General features: G+C 38.1%; 1 protein-coding gene and 3 non-coding genes across 9 annotated transcripts in view; 2 read left to right on the plus strand and 2 right to left on the minus strand.

Annotated features, from left to right (window-relative positions):
* Window positions 1-250: 250 nt before the first annotated feature.
* On the minus strand, window positions 251-322 carry trnaa-cgc (transfer RNA alanine (anticodon CGC)). Its single transcript has one exon. It is a non-coding gene; the product is annotated as a tRNA-Ala (tRNA).
* A 661-nt stretch (window positions 323-983) lies between these two features.
* The window catches only part of LOC111572858 (rap1 GTPase-activating protein 2-like), a 57,173-nt gene continuing 35,116 nt past the window's right edge, over window positions 984-23,040 (plus strand). For 2 of the 6 annotated variants that reach the window (XM_055017360.1, XM_055017364.1), the window contains exons 1-2: window positions 9,498-10,316; window positions 19,481-19,516. In XM_055017360.1, the coding sequence (XP_054873335.1) occupies window positions 10,273-10,316; window positions 19,481-19,516 (80 nt within the window). In that variant the 5' untranslated portion in view covers window positions 9,498-10,272. Of the gene's footprint in view, window positions 1,300-2,267; window positions 2,336-3,541; window positions 3,607-3,803; window positions 3,968-9,496; window positions 10,317-19,480; window positions 19,517-23,040 lie in introns of those variants that run through there. The other 4 variants (XM_055017361.1, XM_055017362.1, XM_055017366.1 and 1 more) reach the window with 4 other exon arrangements.
* On the plus strand, window positions 1,432-1,513 carry trnas-uga (transfer RNA serine (anticodon UGA)). The gene has a single exon. It is a non-coding gene; the product is annotated as a tRNA-Ser (tRNA).
* trnas-uga (transfer RNA serine (anticodon UGA)) lies at window positions 2,673-2,754 on the minus strand. Its single transcript has one exon. It is a non-coding gene; the product is annotated as a tRNA-Ser (tRNA).

Below are 23,040 nucleotides of genomic sequence, written 5' to 3' on the forward strand. Positions count from 1 at the left end.
CGATCCTATAACTCTACAATGACGGCACAAAAGACAAAACCACTCAGTTGTAACACGCATTTATACATAATAACACAATTGTTGTATAAGTAAAACTTGTAGTACATGGGAGAATACACGCTACGCAAAAACGTATATTCATGAAAGCTACATGAAAACCTATATTCTGCGTCCCATTAGCTCGTCGTAGGTAGCTAACGTCGTAGCACTAGCACCTTTAGCAATTTTTCCTTGTGAAGGCTAAAAACAGTGGAGATGCCGGGGATTGAACCCGGGACCTCATACATGCGAAGCATGCGCTCTACCACTGAGCTACATCCCCACACAATGCGAAATCAGAGCGAAGGAGAGTTATTGAATACAGTTATTGAATAAGCCCCTAATGTTCTGTCGAGCGGTGGTTTACGCTTTACTTTTTTAAATACAACACAGTTGAACCCGACGATTCAGGTGCAGCAATTCCAGGCACAGTTGCTACGACTACTGTAGCAATAGGTCCCGTACTTGAGGGGAGCATTGTGCTCTTTCCATACGTCGATTTCTAATCCCTCAGGCCATATTCTTCACGAGCAATAAATCAGGAAATCATTAAAGACTCCTGTTTCAACACCAGTGCAATATCCAATACATGTACAGTATTTCTATCTCACGTGCATACTTCAATACCATGTGCAATATTGTATTCAAATTTATTTTAAACGGTACTTTATTTACACTGTACTTATTTACACAATACTTTTTATACTTCTCGTTTTACATATACATATTTTTCTGATTCAGATTTACGTGAGAGTCCTTCAATGTTGGTGAAATGTTGACCAAAGACTGCATTGTTAGTTTAAAAAACTATGGATACTACTCTACATTTTCTGCTTTAGCAACTGAATAGGTGCAGTATTTTTGTAATGCAGCTTCCGGCCACCAGCGGAACAAACAACACACCAGTGCGCATGCGTAAGACGGTGGGCGGGAGGAAAACTAAAAACAATACGCCATCTTGGATATCACATGGACTTTAAAGTGAACTTTCCATCATTCTATCGAAATAAGTCGCACTTTTGTTTTTTTATACCCTCGTGACATCCACATTAACGCGCCTGAATGGTTGCCAAGATGTTTCAACTGGCTCGAGTCGTCTGTAATATTCACCGAATAATAAACCGAACAATAACGAGGAGCGGTTGAAATGCCCACTTCACTGGAGAGTTTTCCGGGACCAGTTCTGTCACGGCTAACATTGTGTCAGTTTCGCTGTCTTCACATGATAGCATCTGGAGGCGGAACAGAAGCAGTGGTGATGTATGAACAGTTAAGAAGTGTTTACACAGACACCACGTAATGTTGAGTTAAACCGCATAAAGTATAGAGCACTCTTCGTCCGTCATGAAGATGTTCCTACGAATAGTACAGTGTAGATTTTAAGTGACGTAGGCTGCGATGGCCGAGTGGTTAAGGCGTTGGACTTGAAATCCAATGGGGTCTCCCCGCGCAGGTTCGAACCCTGCTCGCAGCGGTGGAATAAAATTTTAAAATTTTCAACAACGACAATTCATTTTTTGCGGATGCTGGTCAAACTCATTCTAAAAACGTTGGTGGTTTCTGGTTAAACATTTTCTGCTTATGGAAGAATCTGTGCTATATCAGTATTTATAATAATCTGAGGAAGAAGAAGAATCTGTGCAATGTCGTAGTTTTTCAGTTTGTATGTGCAATTTTGTTATTTTCCACATCCAGACAAACCAGTGTAATATCTGAATAGCCACACGTGAAAAAAAAATCTGTACAATATCAGCAGTATGTTATCTTGTTTATATATTTATTTTAGTTTTTTTTTTTTTTTTTTTTTACTGATGGTTCCTCTACACTAGCACTATGCCGTTGTAACTGTGACACAGTTCAAAAGCACTGAACTCCTGATGAACTTGTTAAACTGTCTGGTTTTATGTGACAATCACAATCAAACTCCTGGTGCAGAGTTTGTAGTGAAAATTGTTGGTCTAGCAGAGGATGGTTTCAGTCAATTCTGCCTTCACTCTGAGTCAGCAGGCATAAGACAGGACCAAACAAAAAAACATATTAATACATTTTCTGCATCACCAGCTGAAATTGTGTAGATTCCTGTGTCAGGCTGTGGTAGTGGATCTGCACGGCTTCGTTCAGGAGGATTACTGATGATAAGTTCAAGAGGTTTGCAGATGGAACATTTTAGCTCCATTTAAAAGACCATTCTGATCTTCTTTTTCTCTCCTGTTTTTTGTCTTCATCAGCGTTGAAAATAGTCTAGAGAGGAAAAAGCAATGAGAAGCAGCATGAAGGTGTGACAACAACTAACAAGGTGAGTTCCTTCATACAGGTTGTAGTAGCATTACCAGACAGAGGCAAGAGTATGGCCAGTATGGATAAAGTAAACCTGAGTTTGTCTGCAGCCTCCAAATCACTAAATCCTCACTGCTGTTTAAAGAGGGCAGATTTGTAGATTGCTGCTGTTTAGCAGGAAATGAGCTACAAGTTCAGCAGTCAAACTGTTCCTTTCTCTGAACGTCTGTGATCAACTTTGGTAAATGATTCAATAGACTGTGGGTGTTTCTGCTCTCACGTCTTGATAACATGTGACATGACTTGATATTTGCAATTTTAATGTCAACATCCTCACCTTAAAGAGTAAACTCACACGCTGTGAGCAGGGTTTGAACCTGCGCGGGGAAACCCCATTGGATTTCAAGTCCAACGCCTTAACCACTCGGCCATCACAGCTTGACGGTCGGTTGTCCGTCTGTCTCTCTGTGTGGCCCTGTGATGGACTGGTTACCTGTCCAGGTGAACTCTGTCTTCACCCTAAGCTGAGATAGACTCCAGCCCCCCGTAGCCCTACAGAGGATAAAATGGTATTTAGATGGTGGATGGATTTTATTCATATGTTTCAAGAGACTTCTTGGACTGGATCTTGTTTTATGTGACAATTCCAGTCAAACTCCTGCTGCAGAGTTTGTAGTGAAAATACTGGTCTAGCAGAGGATGGTTTCGATCCATCGATCTCTGGGTTATGGGCCCAGCACGCTTCCGCTGCGCCACTCTGCTCTTTTTAATTTCTTTTTGTAGCACACTGCTGTGATGAGGCTGTTGGTGTTTTCTGTGAACAACAGAGTCAAGCTAATGTTCATTTTGTAGTGAAAAAGTTGACTTAGCATGGGACTCATTTTGGCCAAATCAAAGTAAAACTCATGCCATTGATTATCTTAGTAGATTCTTAGTCATCCAGGTCATGGTAAATGTAGAAGCTTCAGTAAATTCAGCAGTGCTCTTCAGTGCTAAAATACCTCCTTCTAATGCAACATCCCAGGAAAGGAAGGTAGTAGCATCACCAGGCAGAGACAAGAGTATGGCCATTGACTTTATGGAGGAATAAGTCAAAAACATTGATTTTCAGTCTAAAGTTTGAACTTTCTGTTATTTTGTCGCGTTTTTTGCTTTCTCTTTGATGAAGGTTAATTATTCCTGATTCCTTCAATCTCACCTTCTTTCTGTCTCCTGTTTTCATCAGTGCTGGAGATAGTCTGGAGGGGGAAAAGCAACGAGAATCAGCAAGGTGTGACCAGAACTAACAAGGTGAGTTCCTTCACACAGGTGTGAGGTTTGACAGAGCAGAATGTTAATGGAGGATGACAAAATGAAAAGAATACAAGAAAACTCAAAAACCAAAACACAATACAACAATGAAGTACAAGTTCAGCAGTCATTCTGTTCCTTTCTCCCCTGAGCAAGTTCTGATGCTCTCAAATGCAAATAACTTTTTACTGTTACAGTTGAGCAATCGTAATGTCAACATCCTCACCTTAAAGAAGAAACTCACGCGCTGCAAGCAGGGTTCGAACCTGTGCAGGTTCATTAGATTTCATTAGTGCTGAAGATAGTCTGGAGGGGAAAAAGCGACGAGAAGCAGCATGAAGGTGTGACCAGAACTAACAAGGTGAGTTCCTTCATACAGGTGTGAGGTTTGACAGAGCAGAATGCTACTGGGGGATGACAAAATGAAAACAAGAATATCAGAAATCTCAAAAAACCAAAACACAATAGAACAAAAATGTACAAAATGAACACCAAAGTTGTGTGTAGATCGTTTAGTAGTTGTTGGAAGGTGGAAACTTTAGAGCAGTTTGTGACTTTGAGGAACATCAGAGGAACAATGTTTTATTCTCATTTAGTGACACATTCTATGATGTAAACATTCAGTACTGAACTCTTGATGAGTTTGTTGGACTGGATCTTGTTTTATGTGACAATTATAACCAAACTCCTGGTGTAGAATTTATAGTGGAAATGTTGGTCTAGCAGAGGATGGTTTCGATCCATCGATCTCTGGGTTATGGGCCCAGCACGCTTCCGCTGCGCCAGTCTGCTCCTCTGGTCTCTGCATCTAGGAATCCACATATGCCAAACTGGAGCAGTCGTCTGTAAACAGGAGGGAGCTACCGTCGTGGTAGAACAGCTTCTTCAAACATGATCTGATCAGGAGATCTCTGATTGGAGTCCCATCCAGAGGCCAGAGGAGCAGAGTGGCGCAGCGGAAGTGTGCTGGGCCCATAACCCATTGTAATTGGGTTGAATAGACTCATGCTCTGTGAGCAAGGTTTGATAAAATGGTGTATAGATGATGGATGGATAGATAGATTTTATTAATATGTTTCAAGAGACGATTGAGCAGAAACTGTTCCTTACAATTTGATGATCTGAGATGGAATGGAACCCAGTGTGTTTTAATATAAAACCAGCAAAATCAAAATCCCCTGGAGACAAACTCAATGTTTTTCTTTAATTTTATAATGGCAAATCTTTTAGGGCATTTTATATATACTTTAAATATTTTTAAATATTTAGTACATTTTGTTAAAATTTTTCAGACATGTAAATAATATTTTCAGACATTTTAAAAATATTTTCAGTAAAATAATTTGTAGTCTGGGTTCAAACTCAGTCACTCAGGATGTTTGTAATGATATAATATGGAACCACACAAGCAGCTCCCTGAAACACTGAGCATATGTGGAGCTGTGTGATTCCTAGTTTGTGCCAGGAGGACGGGGGAGACAGAAGGGGAGACAGAGAGGGAGACGGAGGGGGAGAGACCTGGATGACGATCAGGGACATTTTGTTCTGATGTTAGCGTCCAGACAGAGCAGGTGGCCTCGGCACACTCAGCCACGTTTCCACCACTTCAGAGGACGGAACATCCACAAACGTAAACCTAACCTTCCCTAAAGCTTCCTCTAAACCTCAAACCTCACTAAAACAGAACGGATTTCTTCATGGACGCCTTCCAGGATGAATGTGTGAATACAAATTTATCCCCCCCAACCTGAGTGATGTAAATACTCTGAAACAGACACGAGCCAAACCCCCGGTGAGGTGGCAGTTGGCGACCGCGGCCGTGTGAAGAAGGAACAAAAACACGAACAAATATCATCAGAAAACCTCCAACAGGTGTCGAGAGGTTTCACTGAATAAAACACAACTGAATCAGTCACAGAAAGGCATATTTTATTAATATTTTCTATCATTTTATTAGTATTTTAATGACACTTGAATAAATTAGGGCATTTCACTAATATTTTTTGACATTTCAATACTATTTTCAGTCATTTTATAAATCTTTTAAGACATTTTATTAACATTTTATGACATTTTTACATTTTCCAGACAGGTTATTAATTTCTGACATTTTATCAATATTTTCCAGACATTTAATTTGTATGTTTTTGGAATTTTGGGAATTTTGTTAATATTTTGGAACATTTTGCCAATATTTTTGGGAATATCAATAATATTTTCAATCATTTCATATATCTTTTAAGGTATTTTATTATTTATGACATTTTTAGATTTTCTTGACATGTTATTACTTTCTGACATTTTATCAATATTTTCCAGACATTTAATTTGCATCTTTTTGGAATTTTGTTTACATGTTTTGGACATTTTATTAATATCTTTTGGACATATTCATGCAATTTTCATGCATTTTATTAATATTTTGGGGAATTTTATACATACTTTCAGGCATTTTATTAATGTTATGAATTAAATAAATGAATATTAATACATTTTATTTATTTGTTAGAATTCACTATGAATTTTATTTTGTCTTATTTTGTGATCATTGGATATGTTTCTATTTTGTGGGGTCATTTTACTAAAATTTTTGGGCATATCAGTAGTCCATCCATTCATCCATTATCTATACACCACTTAATCCTCACTAGGGTCATGGGGGGGGCTGGAGTCTATCCCAGCTGACTCAGGTGAAGGCAGGGGACACCCTAGACAGGTCACCAGTCTGTCACAGGGCTACATACAGAGACAAACAATCACTCTCACATTCACACCTACGGGCAATTTAGAGTAATCAATTAATCTCAGCATATTTTTGGACTGTGGGAGGAAGCCGGAGAACCCGGAGAGAACCCACGCATGCACAGGGAGAACATGCAAACTCCATGCAGAAAGATCCCGGGAAAGCCGGGACGCGAACCAGGGATCTTCTCGCTGCAAGGCGAAAGTGCTAACCACTGTGCAGCCCCATATCAGTAGTATATTCAGCAATTTTATAAATCTTTTAGGACATTTTATTACTATTTGTATGGCATTTTATTATTTTCCAGACATTTAATTTGTATGTTTTTGGAATTTTGGGAATTTCGTTAATATTTTGGAGCATTTTACTAAAATTTTTGGGCATATCAATAGTGTTTTCAGTCATTTTATAGATCTTTTAAGGCTATATTTTTATGACATTTTTATATTTTCTAGACATGTTCTTACTTTCTGACATTTAATCAATATTTTCAATCGTGTTGCAGTTTTGATGGACATTTTACTCATATTTTTGTCACATTTTATCAATATTTCTGAGACATTTTATTAATATTTTCAAACATATGTATATTTTTCAGGCACTTAAATGACATTTGTGGACATACTGATATCTTTGAGATATTTTAATTATATTTTGGACTTGTTATGAATATCTTCAGACATTTCACAACTCGCTTTGAATGAACAGGTCACCGGTAAGTTCTTTAGAGATCAATCGATTATTAAAACTGTTTCATGATGTTTTGATCAGATTGATTAATCGGCTCTAATAGATATCAGGTGTATGAACAGTTGAGATTTTGGTATTTCTCTGCAGACACATTTTCTGCTTCTGGCCAGGTTGTTTGTTCATGTTGTGGCTGTGATGGAAGCTGCAGCCTGTAGGGGGCGCTAGCAGCACCTTCCACTGATGGACCTGTTTGTGTCCGGCTCATTTCCGTGTATGAAGTAATTGCAGCTCTCACTTAACCCTCTGTAATTCCCATTATCCCCTCGGTGGTAATTGGATGTAAATATATTCAGTTTCTGAGAATTAAACCTGAGAAATTAGAAAAGCGTCGAGCGTCGCTTTGTGTTTCCTCTTCCGTGACAGGCTGCCGTTTGTCCTGTTTTCATTTACATTTCTGCCGCATTCGCTGCTCTTTTGTCTCCTGATCAATGTGGATTTTTCTGGCGTTTGTGTTTTCTCCAGCACAGAAACGTTCCATCTCAGTCACACATTAACCTTCTTCAAGCTAAAACTCTCTGAATATAGTTTACATTTTACCCGAATGCTGCACAGAAAATTAGAAATACTGAGTCCAAAGTCTGTCCTGGAGAAGGAACAGCTGCTGTCTAATGTTTACTTCATATTTATTTAGTCTGACAGTAATAAAATAAATGCTTTTTCAAAGGCTTCTTCACTTTTTCAGCAATACAATAAAAATATTTTATACCAAAGACAATTTAATCCAATATTAACTTTAAGTAAATATCAGAAATACTATAAAAGTTAGTAACTTTCATACATAAGATATTTGTAGAGCTGCAATGATTAATTAATTAGTCTTCAATTATTAATAATCAGTCTCTGATTCCACATTAAAATGAATATCTTTGGGTTGTAAACAAATTGAGACATTTCTCATCAGTTTTTGCACTTTTTTCTGACATTTTATGATGCAAACAAGTAATTAATTAATCCAGAATATTATCAACAAATTAATCAACAATGAAAATAATCGTCATCCACACAGCTCACTCTGTTTTAGTTTTAAACCCAGTTATGTTTAGTCTGGACAGTTTCAGCTTCATGAAGTTAGTTTGAACTTAACTAAGTATGTAACTGACATATTAATTAATAGTGTCCATATTTAATAATATTTTAAATAGCTGTTTAGATCTTATGCTTAGTTTTAGATGAAAGAAAGAGACAAAGAAAGGAAAGAAGGAAGGAAGGAAAGATAGAAAGACAGGAAAGAAGGAATGAAAGAAAGAAAGGAAGGAAGGATGGAAAATAGAAAGAAAGAAAGAAGGAAAGAAAGAAAGAAAGAATGAAAGGATGGAATGTAGGGAAAGAAGGAAGGAAGGAAAGAAGAAAGGAAAGAAGGAAGGAAGGAAAGAAAGAAAGGATGGAAGGAAGGAAGGAAAGGAAAGAAAAAAGAAAGAAGAATGGTGTCCTTCCTATTTTTGCAATTTTCATGCATTTTATTAATCTTTTAGGGAATTTTATACATACTTTCAGACATTTTATTATGGTTATTTATTAAATAAATGGATATTAATACATTTTATTCATTTGTTAGAATTCATTATGAATTTTATATTATTTTGTGATCAATGGAAACGTTTCTATTTTGTGGGGTCATTTTATGAATATTTTTGGATATATTCATGTTTTTGGGACTTTTTACTTATATTTAACAGTGTTTTATCTACATTCTGAGCATTGTCTTAATATTTTGGAGCATTTTACTAATATTTTGGGCATATCAATGGTGTTTTCAGTAATTTTATAAATCTTTTAGAACATTTTAAAAATGTTTTATGAAATTTTTTATATTTTCTTGACACGTTCTTACTTTCTGACATTTTATCTATATTTTTAATATTTTCTAGACATTGAATTTATATGTTTTGGGCATTTTCTTAATATTTTTGGACATATTCATACAATTTGCATGCATTTCATTTAGCTTTTGGGGAATTTTATACACACTTTCAGACATTTTATTATTGTTATTTATTAAATAAATGAATATTAACCCTCGTGTCGTCCTGCGGGTCAAAATTGACCTGTTTTAAAGTTTGAAAATGTGGAAAAATATATATTTTCACAGTGAAACTTCTGATGTCCACATTTTCAAAAGTTTTGTCAAATTTTTGAAAATTTTTTTCGCGGAAAAAAAAGGAATGTAAAAAAATGTTTCTTGAAGAACATTCACAAAAAAATCAACCAAAATCCAGCAAAATTCGCTGGATTTTGGTCAAATTTTTTTGTGAATGTTCTTAAAGAAAATATTAGAGGTTTTACTGATATATATGTAATCACTTCAGTCAATTTTAGGATTTTTTTGGAATATTTTTACTCATTTTTTGAAAATATTTACAAGAATTTTCTTTCCAAATTTGGGGGAATTTTTTTTTTTTTTTAATAAAACTTTTAAAGGAAACTTTTAAGGAATTATTGAATTTTTCTTCCCGAAGGTTTTGCAAATTTTCTGAAATTTGGGGAATTTTTTTGCTGAATTTTTGGATTTTTTTTCAGACAAGGAAACTATATTTTTTGGTGCCCATAAATGAAGACAACAGGAGGGTTAATACATTTTAGTCATTGTTCGTCTCAACTGTACGCAGCTTTACAGAGATATTTGATTTAAAAATCTTGCTCATAATGTAAAGCTGCACAGAAACACAGATTCACTGAAACCAGAATTTAATTAATTTTCCTCTAATTGATGAATCACTGCAGATACATCTATTGTAAAGATAAATGTTTGCGTTCAGGCTGCTGTGTCGTTTCAGAACATAAAAGCCAGTAAACTGCTGTTTCCGTCCATTTATCTCCATTATGTATGATAAGTTTTCAGACTGACTGCTCTGCTTTGTCAGAGAGTACACCATGTATACCTCCTCTCCTGTTGCCTCTCTGTGCCTCTCACTCTCCCTCTCTCTCTCTTTCCCGGCTGCCGTGAACTGAAGTGGGAGACGAGAGAAACATTAACGGCGGGAGGAGACACGGTGGGAGGATGAGGAGGGAGAGAGGAAGGCAGGGCGTCTGGCGGAGATGAGAGTATTTATAGGTGGAGGCATGAGGAGGTAGAACGGCAGCCGGAGGGAGGAGAGAGGAAGATACAAAGAGAGGAGGAGAACTCAGACACAATAAGGAGAAGACAAAGAGGAGAGGAGGAGGAGCGAGGCACCATGCTGAGGAGGAAGAGGAGCGTGTCGTTCGGAGGCTTCGGCTGGTAAGAGCGCCTTCATCCTTTCATACGCCGCCTTCACACTCCGGGGAGGTTGTCGAGTTCATTTCCAGCCCGAGCTGCACTGAAGTGACATCACTGTGACATCATGGTTACATCAGCTCAATCCTCTCCCAAAATCTATTTATCACAACAAGCCTCTTTTTGTTTTCTGACCCGCTTTGTTTGAGACTTTCTTTGGATGGGCTTTGGTTGGAAACTTCTTTGTTGTCGTCGTTTCCAGCCAAACAAAAACTGTTGAGCTGCTGGTTAATAAACAACTTTGTGTACGATCAGGAATTCAAATGATGTGAAGCTTTGCAGCACAGAAAGCTCAGATGGGCTGCAGGTGTCTGTCTGGATCATTTACATGAAACTTTGTTAAACGGGCAGAAATATGCAGTAAGTGCACAGAGATCACAGTTAGATGTGATCTACATCCAAAGACAGAATAAAAATTAACTAATATTGATGAACATCAGTCCTCTAAATGCCGAAAAATTGTCTGATTTGTTCTGGAAAAAAACTCCACAGCACTGAACTGACATCGCTGTGACATCACGGTTGAATCAGCCCAATTCCCCCCAACAAATCAAATTAGTAAAACGATCTTTTTCTGTTTTCTGACCTGCTTCAAGATGAGCAGACACGAGTGTTAACTGGAGTTAAAATGTGACTTTTTTTGAATGGGATTTGGTTGGAAACTTCGCTGTTGTTGTCGTTTCCAAAACAAAAACTGTTGAGCTGCTGTGGTTAATAAACAACTTTGTGTACGATCAGGAATTCAAATGATTTGAAGCTTTTCTCCTTTGTGAAACCGGTAAATTGTTCACACAGTCAAAAATACAGCAGAAATATGCAGTAAAGAGTTACATGTGATCTACATCCAAAGACAGAATAAAATGAACAAATATTGATGATCCTCAGTCCTTTAAATGCTGAAAAATTGTCTGATTTGTTCTGGGAAAAAACCCCACAGCATGGAAGTGACATCAATGTGATATCATGGTTGAATCAACTCAATCCCCCCCAAAAATCTAATTAGTAAAATGATCTGTTTCTATTTTCTGACCTGCTTGAGGATGAGCAGACACCTGAGTGTTGACTGCGTTAAAATTTAACTTGTTTTGAATGGGGTTTGGTTGGAAACTTCTCTATTGTTGTCGTTTCCAAAACAAAAACTGTTGAGCTGCTGTGGTTAATAAACGACTTTGTGTACGATCAGGAATTCAAATGATCTGAAGCTTTGCAGCACAGAACGCTCAGATGGGCTACTTACATGAAGCTTTCTTTGCTAAAGGAGTAAATTGTTCACCCTGTCAGAAACACATAAAGATTGATGCTCCTTAGTCTTCTAAACCCCAAACCACTTATTTTACGTTTTTATTTTTTAATGACAGGGTGGAAATCTGTTTTCCTTTTGACACGAAGCTATCTTTTTTTGTAAATCCTTGACAAGAAAAGCCAAGCTGAAATGATTTAAGGTTGAAAAGCAGTAAAAGGGGAAAACCTCCAGACTTTTTATAATCTCTGTACTTGTCTCCAACACTTCACAGTTTTTGGGACAGTTTGTCGTCTCCTCTCTGCAGAATTAGTGACGGTTGGTTTAAACGCTGCAGCTTCGACCTGATGCTTGCCGTTGTAGATCTCTGGAGGAGGAGGAACCAAAGCGGATCGCCAGTTCGGAGATGAATGTAAAGTAGCTGCTGAGCGTCGCCGTCGTTCTCGCCTCAGTAAATCTGTCAAAACTCCCTGTGACCAGAATACACAAACAAACCTGGAAACTCTGACACAAGCTGCTTTTCAATCATTCACTGCTCCTGTTTACCTTCCTCCCCCTGCCAGCAGGCCTCCTTATATCCTTCACCTACTTCTTATGTCCTTTCCTTGTCTCCTTCTCTACCTCCTCATACCATTCAGTCACTCCTTATGTCCTTTTTTACCTCCTTATACCCTTCACTTATTCCTCATGTCCTTTCCTTACTCCTTATCTCCTTCTCTACCTCCTTATACCCTTCAGTTACTCCTTATATCCTTCACTTCTCCTTATCTCCTTTCCTTACACCTTCTTTCCTTCTTAACATCCTTATTGCCTCCTCTACTTCCTCATCTCCTTTTCTTACTCCATCCTTCCTTCTCTACCTCCCTATCTACCTCTGTATGTCCTCATGTCCATCTTTACCTCCTTATCTCCTTCTCCCCCTCCTTATCTCCTTTCCTTGCTCCTGCATTCCTTCTCCAACTCCTCATCTCTTTTTCTTAGTTCATCTTTCCTTCACTCCATCCTTCTCTGTCTCCTTATCTCCTCTACCTTCTTCTGTCCTTTCTTCACTCCTTCTTTCCTCTACCTCCTTTTCTCATTTCCTTAGTTCATCTTTCCTTCACTCCCTCCTTCTCCACCTCATCTCTTTCTCTACTTTCTTAACTCTTTACCATTCTTAGTTTGTCCTTCCCCACCTCCTCATCTCCTTTCCTTGCTCCTTATTTCCTTCCCCACCTCCTCATCTCCTTTCCTTACTCCTTATTTCCTTCTCTACCTCCATATATCCTTACCTTATTCCTTCTTTCCTTCTCCACCTCCTCATCTCCTTCTCTACATTTTTCTCCTTTCCTTACTCCTTCTTTCCTTCTCTACCTCCTTATCTCCCTTCTTTACTCCTTTTATCTCCACCTCCTCACCTCCTTTCCTTACTCCTCCTTTCCTTCTCTACCTCTTTATCTGCTTCTATACCTCCTTTTGTCATCTTTACCTCTTTATCTCCTTCTCCCCCTCCTTATCTTGTTTCCTTACTCCCTCTTTCCTTTTCCATCTCCTTATCTCCTTTCTTTACTCCTTTCCTTCTCCAACTCCTCATCTCTTTTCCTTAGTTCATGTTTCCTTCACTCCCTCCTTCTCTGTCTCCTTATCTCCTTCTCTACCTTCTTCTGTCCTTTCTTCACTCCTCTTTCCTCCTCTACCTCCTTTTCTCATTTCCTTAGTTCATCTTTCCTTCACTCTCTCCTTCTATACCTACTTATCTCTTTCTGTACTTCCTTAACTCTTTACCTTTCTCCTCATCTCCTTTCCCTAGTCATTCTCTACTTTCAAATTTCCTCATCTCCTTTCCCTACTCCTTCTGTCCTTCTGTACCTCCTCATCTCCTTTACTTTCTCCTTCTGTCCTTTACCACCTCCTTATCTCCTTCTCTACCTTCTTAACATTTCTTCTTTTGTCCTTCTCCATCTCCTCATCTCCTTTTGTTACTCCTTCTTTCCTCCTGTCCATCTTTATCTACTTTCCTCCTCATCTCATTCTCTACCTCCTTATCTCCTTTTCTTACTTCTTCTGTCATTCGTTACTCCTTCTGTATTTCCTTCTCTTCCATCTTCTCTTCTTTCATGACTTCTCCTTTCCTTCTCTACGTCCTCATTTCCTTTCTTACCTCCTTCTTTGATTCTGTTTCCTTCTAGACCTCCTCCTCTTCTATACTTTCCCCAGCTTCATCCACATCCATCTTTATATTGTTTCTTCCTCTCATTTAGGTCCTTATTTCCATCTAAGCCTCCTTCTTTCCTTCCTTATTTCCAGTCACAGCTCCCTCCTTGAAGAATCCTCGAGTGTGGGAGTTTGTGCATCCAATATTTCCTTACATAACACCTTCCTTCCTCCTCCTCCTTCGTCCTCCCTCATCATAATACAATAACAGATGGTACACCCTCACAGATTACCTCGTGCAGGCTCCTCCGTCCTGCCAGTGTTTAGACCGAGCCGGGTAATAGAGTTGCAGTATTAAATAATGCAGGAACAGCTCGGGGGCAGCTGGCGGAACAGTTTATATTAAACCCACCTTCACTGTTTTCCACCTTCTCCACGATCTGGATTAGATCAGGAAGTGTCGACTCAGCTCTCCTGACATGGATCTCTAAAGTTGTGTTAACGTTAATCCGGTTATTAGAGTGTGAGCTTCCGTTTTCATGCTTTTTATTACCTCAATATGTTATTTATCACCAACCTCACATATAATTGCATTTAAAACTGTCCTCATGAGGATAAATAAAGTTTTAATGAACTCAGTAGACTAGAAATGTGCCTTAAAGTAGTGTAGACATTGTACAGATTGTAATTTTTAAATTTTATTAAGCCATCTTGTGTATATCAAGCCTAACTCCAGCTACAGACACAGGAGGTCCTGGACTTACATCGGAGTTCCGTTGCTACGGTGTGACGTGAGTCGATTTTCGTCCTAAATTGGAACTCTGGTGAAAATGTAAACGTCGTAAACCGAAGCCCTATTGCATATTTTCCTTTTGGTCCAATACAATTGGACTCCTACTACAAAAAAAGTCTTTAAATGAACTTATAACAATGAATAAAAGTCTCTCCACCTCACTAAATTGCTTTTGTGCAGAATCAAGAAATTCAGTTTCACCAACTTAATGTACACGTTCTTTATTTAGTTTGAATCAACTTATATTCAAGGGTTTTGTCCAGCTTCATTTAATTAAGTTGGGCCAGCTAGTTTAACGCTGAAGTAACGTTGGTTAAAAGACACTACAGCACAACTCTTAATTTTCTATTTTCAGGATTTATTGCATGATAACGGTGTCATTCTGCACAGAAGTAATTTTTGAGTTCCATAGAGGGGCAGGACTTTATTCAGTGAAAAATGGACCAACAGTGAGGAAAAAAATGCTACAGAAGCAAAAATAAAACCACCCAGACACTACTCAGGCTTCAGATAGGTTAACAAAACTGAAATCCTAAAATTTTAGCAACTTTTTGCTAATACTATCATAACGTTGCATCAACAATCACCAATTGACTGATGAGATCCAACATCATTTTCATGGGAACTGAATTTTATTTTGTCTGCTTTCTTTAGAAACTATTTTCCATCGCTGTTATGCTTTATAGCCTTGTGGCGCTGATTTAATCGCTGGTTTAATCGCTGTTTAATTGCTTGATTTATTGCTTGGATTTATGACCAGACACTTGACCAATTTAAGGTGGTCTTAGGCCAAAAACAAGATGCTTGCTGTCAGACACAGTCAGAAATATTGTGGATGGAAAACACCAAAATAAATGTTTTCAGCACAGAAAATAGATAAAGACTTTGCACTAGAGAAGTACTCATATCGAGTTTTTGCACTGTCAGCTTAATATTTGTATCTGTGTGAGCGATGAAGCTCGTAGGTTTTTGAACAGCAAGGGAAGAAATGTTTGTTCCCTTCATTTGTTCTTGTGTTTTTCCAGGAGCTTGTGCTGCCAGATTTTTGTGATTTTAATTCACAGTATTCTTGCTGTGCATCCAAACCCATTTAAGTCTGTATTATAGTGAGCATCTTTACTGTCTACCTGTAAATGAACACCTGCGTTTGGACTGCAGTCTGAGACGAGGTGGCGTGCCTTCACTCAGCCGTCGACCATCTTTGTGTGATCATGTGGTTCGTGTAGTCAGAGTGTGAGAGCAGATTTAGCAGCATGATGTGTTATTTATGACCTTTGGGACTTGAGTTTTTACAGAGTCATCATACATACAGGCTTTTAACGCCAAGGTCGATCGCTCTCTCTCACTTTCCATTTCTACGTTACTACTCTCCCATCTTACCTCTTCTTGTTTCCTCTCGTCTGGTTTCCTTTCCTCTCTCACCACCTTGTTTTCTCCTATAATGTTAAACTGAGGTGTTCATGTCTTTACAGGTGAGGCTCAAACCTTTCTAAGACGTTCAGTTTGTTCTCTGTTTGTTTACGTCATATTCAGATTTGAAATAGTTGCTTTTGTCGACTACAATTTTGTCCAAGAAATGAGGAATGTTTGCCACAAAAATAAATGTTTTACAGAAAACAGAAAACAAACCTGATAAATATGACACAACCAGAGGAGAGATTACATAAAGGGGGCGTTATGTAACGTGAATATTTTTTTTTAAATAACTTTTTGAGTGAGATATGAAATGTGGGGCAAGAGAGCAGAAGAATAACATGCAGGCAAGGTTGCGGCTGGGAATAGGCTATTAAGTTGCCCCCAGTAAATTATTAAATGAGGGGTTGCATTTTGTACATGCCAAAAACAAAAAAACGACAGAACATATGAATAAAAACTGGTATGTTGGTGGTAACATCATGATGTGAAGCATGGTGGTGGCAGCATCATGAGATAAACATGGTGGTGGCAGCATCATGATGTGAAGCATGGTGGTGGCAGCATCATGAGATAAACATGGTGGTGGCAGCATCATGATGTGAAGCATGGTGGTGGCAGCATCATGAGATAAACATGGTGGTGGCAGCATCATGATGTGAAGCATGGTGGTGGCAGCATCATGAGATAAACATGGTGGTGGCAGCATCATGATGTGAAGCATGGTGGTGGCAGCATCATGATGTGAAGCATGGTGGTGGCAGCATCATGATGTGAAGCATGGTGGTGGCAGCATCATGAGATAAACGTGGTGGCAGCATCATGATGTGAAGCATGGTGGTGGCAGCATCATGAGATAAACATGGTGGTGGCAGCATCATGATGTGAAGCATGGTGGTGGCAGCATCATGATGTGAACCATTGTGATGTGAAACATGGTGGTGGCATCATCATGACCTGAAGCATGGTGGTGGCAGCATCATGACCTGAAGCATGGTGGTGGCAGCATCATGATGTGAAGCATGGTGGTGGCAGTATCATGATGTGAAGCATGGTGGTGGCAGCATCATGAGATAAACATGGTGGTGGCAGCATCATGAGATAAACATGGTGGTGGCAGCATCATGAGATAAACACGGTGGTGGCAGCATCATGAGATAAAGCATGGTGGTGGCGGCATCATGATGTGAAGCATGGTGGTGGCAGCATCATGAGATAAACATGGTGGTGGCAGCATCATGATGTGAAGCATGGTGGTGGCAGCATCATGAGATAAACATGGTGGTGGCAGCATCATGATGTGAAGCATGGTGGTGGCAGCATCATGAGATAAACATGGTGGTGGCAGCATCATGATGTGAAGCATGGAGGTGGCAGCATCATGAGATATACATGGTGGTGGCAGCATCATGATGTGAAGCATGGTGGTGGCAGCATCATGATGTGAACCATCGTGATGTGAAACATGGTGGTGGCATCATCATGACCTGGAGCATGGTGGTGGCAGCATCATGATGTGAAGCATGGTGGTGGCAGCATCATGATGTGAAGCATGGTGGTGGCAGCATCGTGATGTGAAGCATGGTGGTGGCAGCATCATGAGATAAACATGGTGGTGGCAGCATCATGATGTGAAGCATGGTGGTGGCAGCATCATGAGATAAACATGGTGGTGGCAGCATCATGATGTGAAGCATGGTGGTGGCAGCATCATGATGTGAACCATCGTGATGTGAACCATGGTGGTGGCATCATCATGACCTGAAGCATGGTGGTGGCAGCATCATGATGTGAAGCATGGTGGTGGCAGCATCATGAGATATACATGGTGGTGGCAGCATCATGATGTGAAGCATGGTGGTGGCAGCATCATGATGTGAACCATCGTGATGTGAAACATGGTGGTGGCATCATCATGACCTGGAGCATGGTGGTGGCAGCATCATGATGTGAAGCATGGTGGTGGCAGTATCATGATGTGAAGCATGGTGGTGGCAGCATCATGAGATAAACATGGTGGTGGCAGCATCATGAGATAAACACGGTGGTGGCAGCATCATGAGATAAAGCATGGTGGTGGCGGCATCATGATGTGAAGCATGGTGGTGGCATCATCATGACACGTTTTATTTAAGGGATATTTGTTCACATGTCGGAGAGAATTTCCAGCATTTTCCTCAGTTCATGTTTGGGACACAGCAGTGATATTTGTATGTTAAAATGGTCACGTTTAGTCCCGTGTTGTTGGTCTCCTACATGTAGCTCAGGTGGGTTCAGATCAGCTGACTCATCAGTGTTCCAGTTTATAGTTATGAGAAACTTTTGTGTCACTTCAGCTCACTGTTTTCTATTTTTATTTATTCCTTTCATTCATTAGTTTCTGTTTTTTGTTTGTGCATTTATTTATTTATGTATTTATAGGTACTGAAACAATTTTGATAGCTGATTAATCATTGAAGTTGTTTTAATCATTAAATATTTTCAGCAAAACTGTGAAACTGTCCTGGTTCCAGCTTTTCAGAGTTAAATATTTATGGGTTTCTGCCTCTTTTGAGATATTAAACGGAATATTTTGGGGTTTTGGACTGTTTGTTTGGATAAAAGGATCAGTTTGATACATGTACAATTTAAATAAGTACTTTTGTCTGATAAAACCTAACAACAAATAAGTACATTTTATACAGAAATTAGGAAAATTTGCCACAAAATTGAACATTTTACAGAAAAAAACAGACAACAAACCTGATGAATATGACACAACCGGAGGAGACTTTAAATTAAGGCACATTTAAAGCAAAAAATGTCAAAACTTTACAGGTTTCAAGTTTTTGACACAAATATTTGCAGGTTTCTGTCTCTTCTGAGATATTAAATAGAATATTTTGGGTTTTTGACTATTTGGATTGATAAATGTCCAATTTAAACACTTTTGTCTAATAAAACCAAACTACAAATAAGTGAATTTCATATAGAGATTAAGAAACTTTGCCACAAAATGAAATGTTTTACAGAAAAGAACAGACATAAAAACCTGATGAATACGACACAACCAGAGGAGACTTTATAAAGGCACATTTAAATGTCAAAACCTTGCTGGTTTCAGCATTTTAGATGCAAATATTTGCAGGTTTCTGTCTTATCTGGGATATTAAACTGAATATTTTTGGGTTTTGGACTGTTTGTTTGGACAAAACGAGCAGCTTGAAGAAATTTCTTTGGTAAACTGTGAAGAAAATATTAAAATATTGTTACATTTGATCGTTTCTTTTCCATTTTGTGACTCGTTCTGTTCAATATGTGCCGTTTTATGGCTGCTTTACCCTTCCGTCCTGAACATGTGTGATATAGCGTCGCTGCAGCACTTTAATAAATAGGGTTTTTATTGCGGTGAACCTCTGAGATCACACCTCTCCCTCGCCCAGGTTACTAAGGTTAATAGACTATGCAGATATAAATCTCTTCCTGCGCCCCAGTAATGTTCCTGCTGTTATCTCGGCATGTTGAGTGCTGCACATATTAACAGCATGTCCTCTGTCTGTGTCTCTGCAGGATTGATAAGTCCACGGTCAGCGCTCTGAGAGGTCGGTGAGTAACAGCGCCGACCAAAACCCTCCGAATCACACCGATAGACTGGTTAAGGTCTGTCACTGCAAGAAAAAAATAGCAGTAACACAAACTGAAATAAAACACACATAGGGTTATCCTATTTTTTTTTTGTATTAGACGATTAAATTAGTTATGTTAGTTTACTAAAAATTTATGCTACCAATTGTTGAGTAAGTTGGACTTTAAAATGGCTTTCATTGCATATAAAACTCACTAGAAGTTTTAAATCCCAAAAAAATAACAAACTACAAACTGTTGCTTTTTTGAGTCGAAACGTCTTTTTAGAAAAAAAATCTAAATTTTCTGATTGCAGCTTCTTAAATGTGATTATTCACTATGGAAGCACTAAATTTGACCTAGTTAAAATTACTCTATATTATTTAAAGTTGCTCCAAAGGAGTTAAAGTTGCTCTATATCAATTAAAGTTGCTCTATATTAGTTAAAATTGCTCTAAAATGAGTTAAAGTTGCTCTAAAATAAGTTAAAGTTGCTCTAAATGAGATTTAATTGATATTATTAGCTAAAGTTGCTCTATATTAGTTAAAGTTGGTCTATATGAGGTAAAGTTGCTCTATATTAGTTAAAGTTGTTCTATATTAATACAAGTTGCTCTATATTAGCTAAAGTTGCTCTACATTAAAGTTACTCTATATTAGTTAAAATTGCTCTAAAATGAATTAAAGTTGCTCAAAAATGAGTTAAATGTTGACCTACACTGACGTTCAAAAGTCACCCATCAGTTCCATGTTTTCCATGAAGACTCCCACTTTTCTCCATGTGCTAACATAACTGCACAAGGGTTTTCTAATCATCAATGAGCCTTTCAACACCATTAGCTAACACAATGTAGCATTAGAACACAGGAGTGATGGTTGCTGGAAATGTTCCTCTGTACCTCTATGGAGATATTCCATTAAAAATCAGCCGTTTCCAGCTACAATAGTCATTTACCACATCAGCAATATCTAGACCAGATTTATCATTCATTTCATGTTGTCTTTATTGAAAAAAAAACTGCTTTTCTTTCAAAAACACGGACATTTGTAAGTGATCTTAAACTATTGAATGGTAGTACACATATATATAACTTCGAGGCAACAAAATTCAAAGTTAAAAATTCAACAGCTTTTCAAATTCAAAATCCAGTGAGTCTGATTTGCTTCCATAATTTTCTGGTTTCTTTCCTCTGGGACAGTAAACTGAATATTTTTGAGTTTGTGGACAAAACAAGACATTTGTCATTTTGGTCTGTGAAAACACTGACATTTTTCACCATTTTTCTGACATTTCATAGATAAAATAACGACTCAATTAATCCAGAAAGTAATCAACAGTGAAAATAATCAATATTTGCATTCTCTAAAAAATAATATTTGGATTCAACAAAAAAAAATATTAAGAAAATAGTTTGCATCAATATTTTTAAAACATCTTGGATAAATGCCAGTTTTTGCTTGTTGTAAATACTTTATCCAAGTACTTTAAAAGATATTTTAAAATGTAACATATTTAATTACAATATTCATGACAACATTTAGAAAAATAAGTTGTTTGAAGTAGATTTTGAATAGTATTTGGTTTTTAAGAAATCAATTAATTCACCCATAGAATTTAGTCTGATTAACATTTTTAAAATTTTTTGCTGCAGTTGTGTATTTAAACACAAAATATTACATGCATGAAAACAACAAATTTGAGTTTAATTTACACACACAGTATTAAAGTCGATGCAATTATTAATTTTACCAACATTTTAAATATCCATAGTTTATGATTAAACATTTTCAAGTAAATCAGAGATGCCCTCTGGTGATTTAAGGTAGAATAACCCGGCAGAAAACAGAAAGGCAGCAGAAGATTTTATTTATCAATACATGTTTACAAATTGGCAAAAGAAAATTGCAGAAATGTGAGAATAAATAACCCAGAAAGGCAGCAGAAATGATCCTCTCACAGCTGAAAACCTGAATCTCAAGGTCAATCTTCGACAGAACCCCAAAGACCTTCATGTTTTCAGGAGTTCAGCCTCAACTTGAACTGATTCTGTTACTTTTAATAGAAACTTTAACAGTAGTGAAGTGTGAGATCCTATTTACTGCTAAATATTTGTAGTTGTTAGGTGATTCTCTGCGGCTGAGAGTTCTCTTTGACAAATGCGGGCCGATGGTAGTTTTTATTCACTCCGTATGAACTCAGATTGACGTCTCAGTGATGAGAGTTTGGCCCTGAGCAGAAAACTGCGGCTTGCTGTTATATTTGGAGCATCAGTTAGAAACTCTTCTATTGTTCCGCTGCCTGATGGGAGCAGCTCCTGATGCTTCCCTGAACAAAGACGTCCTCCTGGTTCTGTGAGCTCCCAGTAACACCGCAGAGATGAAAACAAACCTCAGGGCTGTTTTCATGGCAGATAGAGGATTTTTTTTGTAGCTGTTCTGCTGGTGCTTATTTAGAAATGTGTATCTTTGTGTTTGTGGCAGTGAATTCTAACCAACAAATAAGAGAGCTTGGATATGGGTCGTGAATGAGAATTTTGGCAAATTGCTACCATTTAAAAAAGGCTGAATTTGGTTTTACCAGTTCCTGTCTGTGATGAGTCATGCATGTTCATTTAACTATCACTGGATCACTGTTAGGGATCGACTGATATGGGTTTTCTAGGGCCAATAGCGAGAAAGGCCTGCATACAAAACTAGAATGAAAACAGCTCCCTTCCTACCTTAACTTTTTCATTCAGGTCTACACTCGGACAACAAAAAGTGCATGATCCAACCTCTACAACAGGGCCGGTCCATAACTTGACTCTTCTCCTCTGTGGTTCCTGAGTTAGCAAACTCTGTTTCATCTGCAGAATCTCTCTCAGTCTTTAAGAAAAGACTAAAAACCAACTCTTTACTGAACGTCTTTGCACTTGACAGACTACAAGAAAAAGAAAAAAAAATCCGATTACGTCTTCACTTCCTGTAGACACCACGGTCCTGTTATCACACCTGAACTTGTTTCATGAGTCTTATCCAGGTTGTTTTCTCTTGACTAGATCCTTGCTTGCATTGTGTCTACTCTCAGATGTACGTCGCTTTGGATAAAAGCGTCTGCTAAATTGTAGAATTGTAGAATCTGGTTGCTGTAGTGTTTTAAACGTTAAGAGGCTCCACCTGGTGGCGCATCCAGGAACTACAGGTAATCTACAATAGTTAAAGTGTGAATTATCTAGGAAACTGATACTGGATTGGACTCTGTATTAGCAAATATTAAATATTTCAGACTGGATTAAAGACTAGACCAATTGAGTTTACAACTATCTACTATATAGTATGTGATATCCATCAGCTTTATTTAATATGTTCACTGGCTGGAGGTTATTAAGCAACACGTAAGTCTTTGTCATGGTGCCCCTTTAATTAAAGTGCAAATTATCTTGGGACAATGGTATTGGATTGAAAACCTCGGACTGAGGATTAAACCAACTGAGTTTACGACAGTCTCATGTCAAACAAAGATGGAA

This window comes from Amphiprion ocellaris, chromosome 14, assembly GCF_022539595.1.
Source record: "Amphiprion ocellaris isolate individual 3 ecotype Okinawa chromosome 14, ASM2253959v1, whole genome shotgun sequence".
Lineage (NCBI taxonomy): Eukaryota > Metazoa > Chordata > Actinopteri > Pomacentridae > Amphiprion > Amphiprion ocellaris.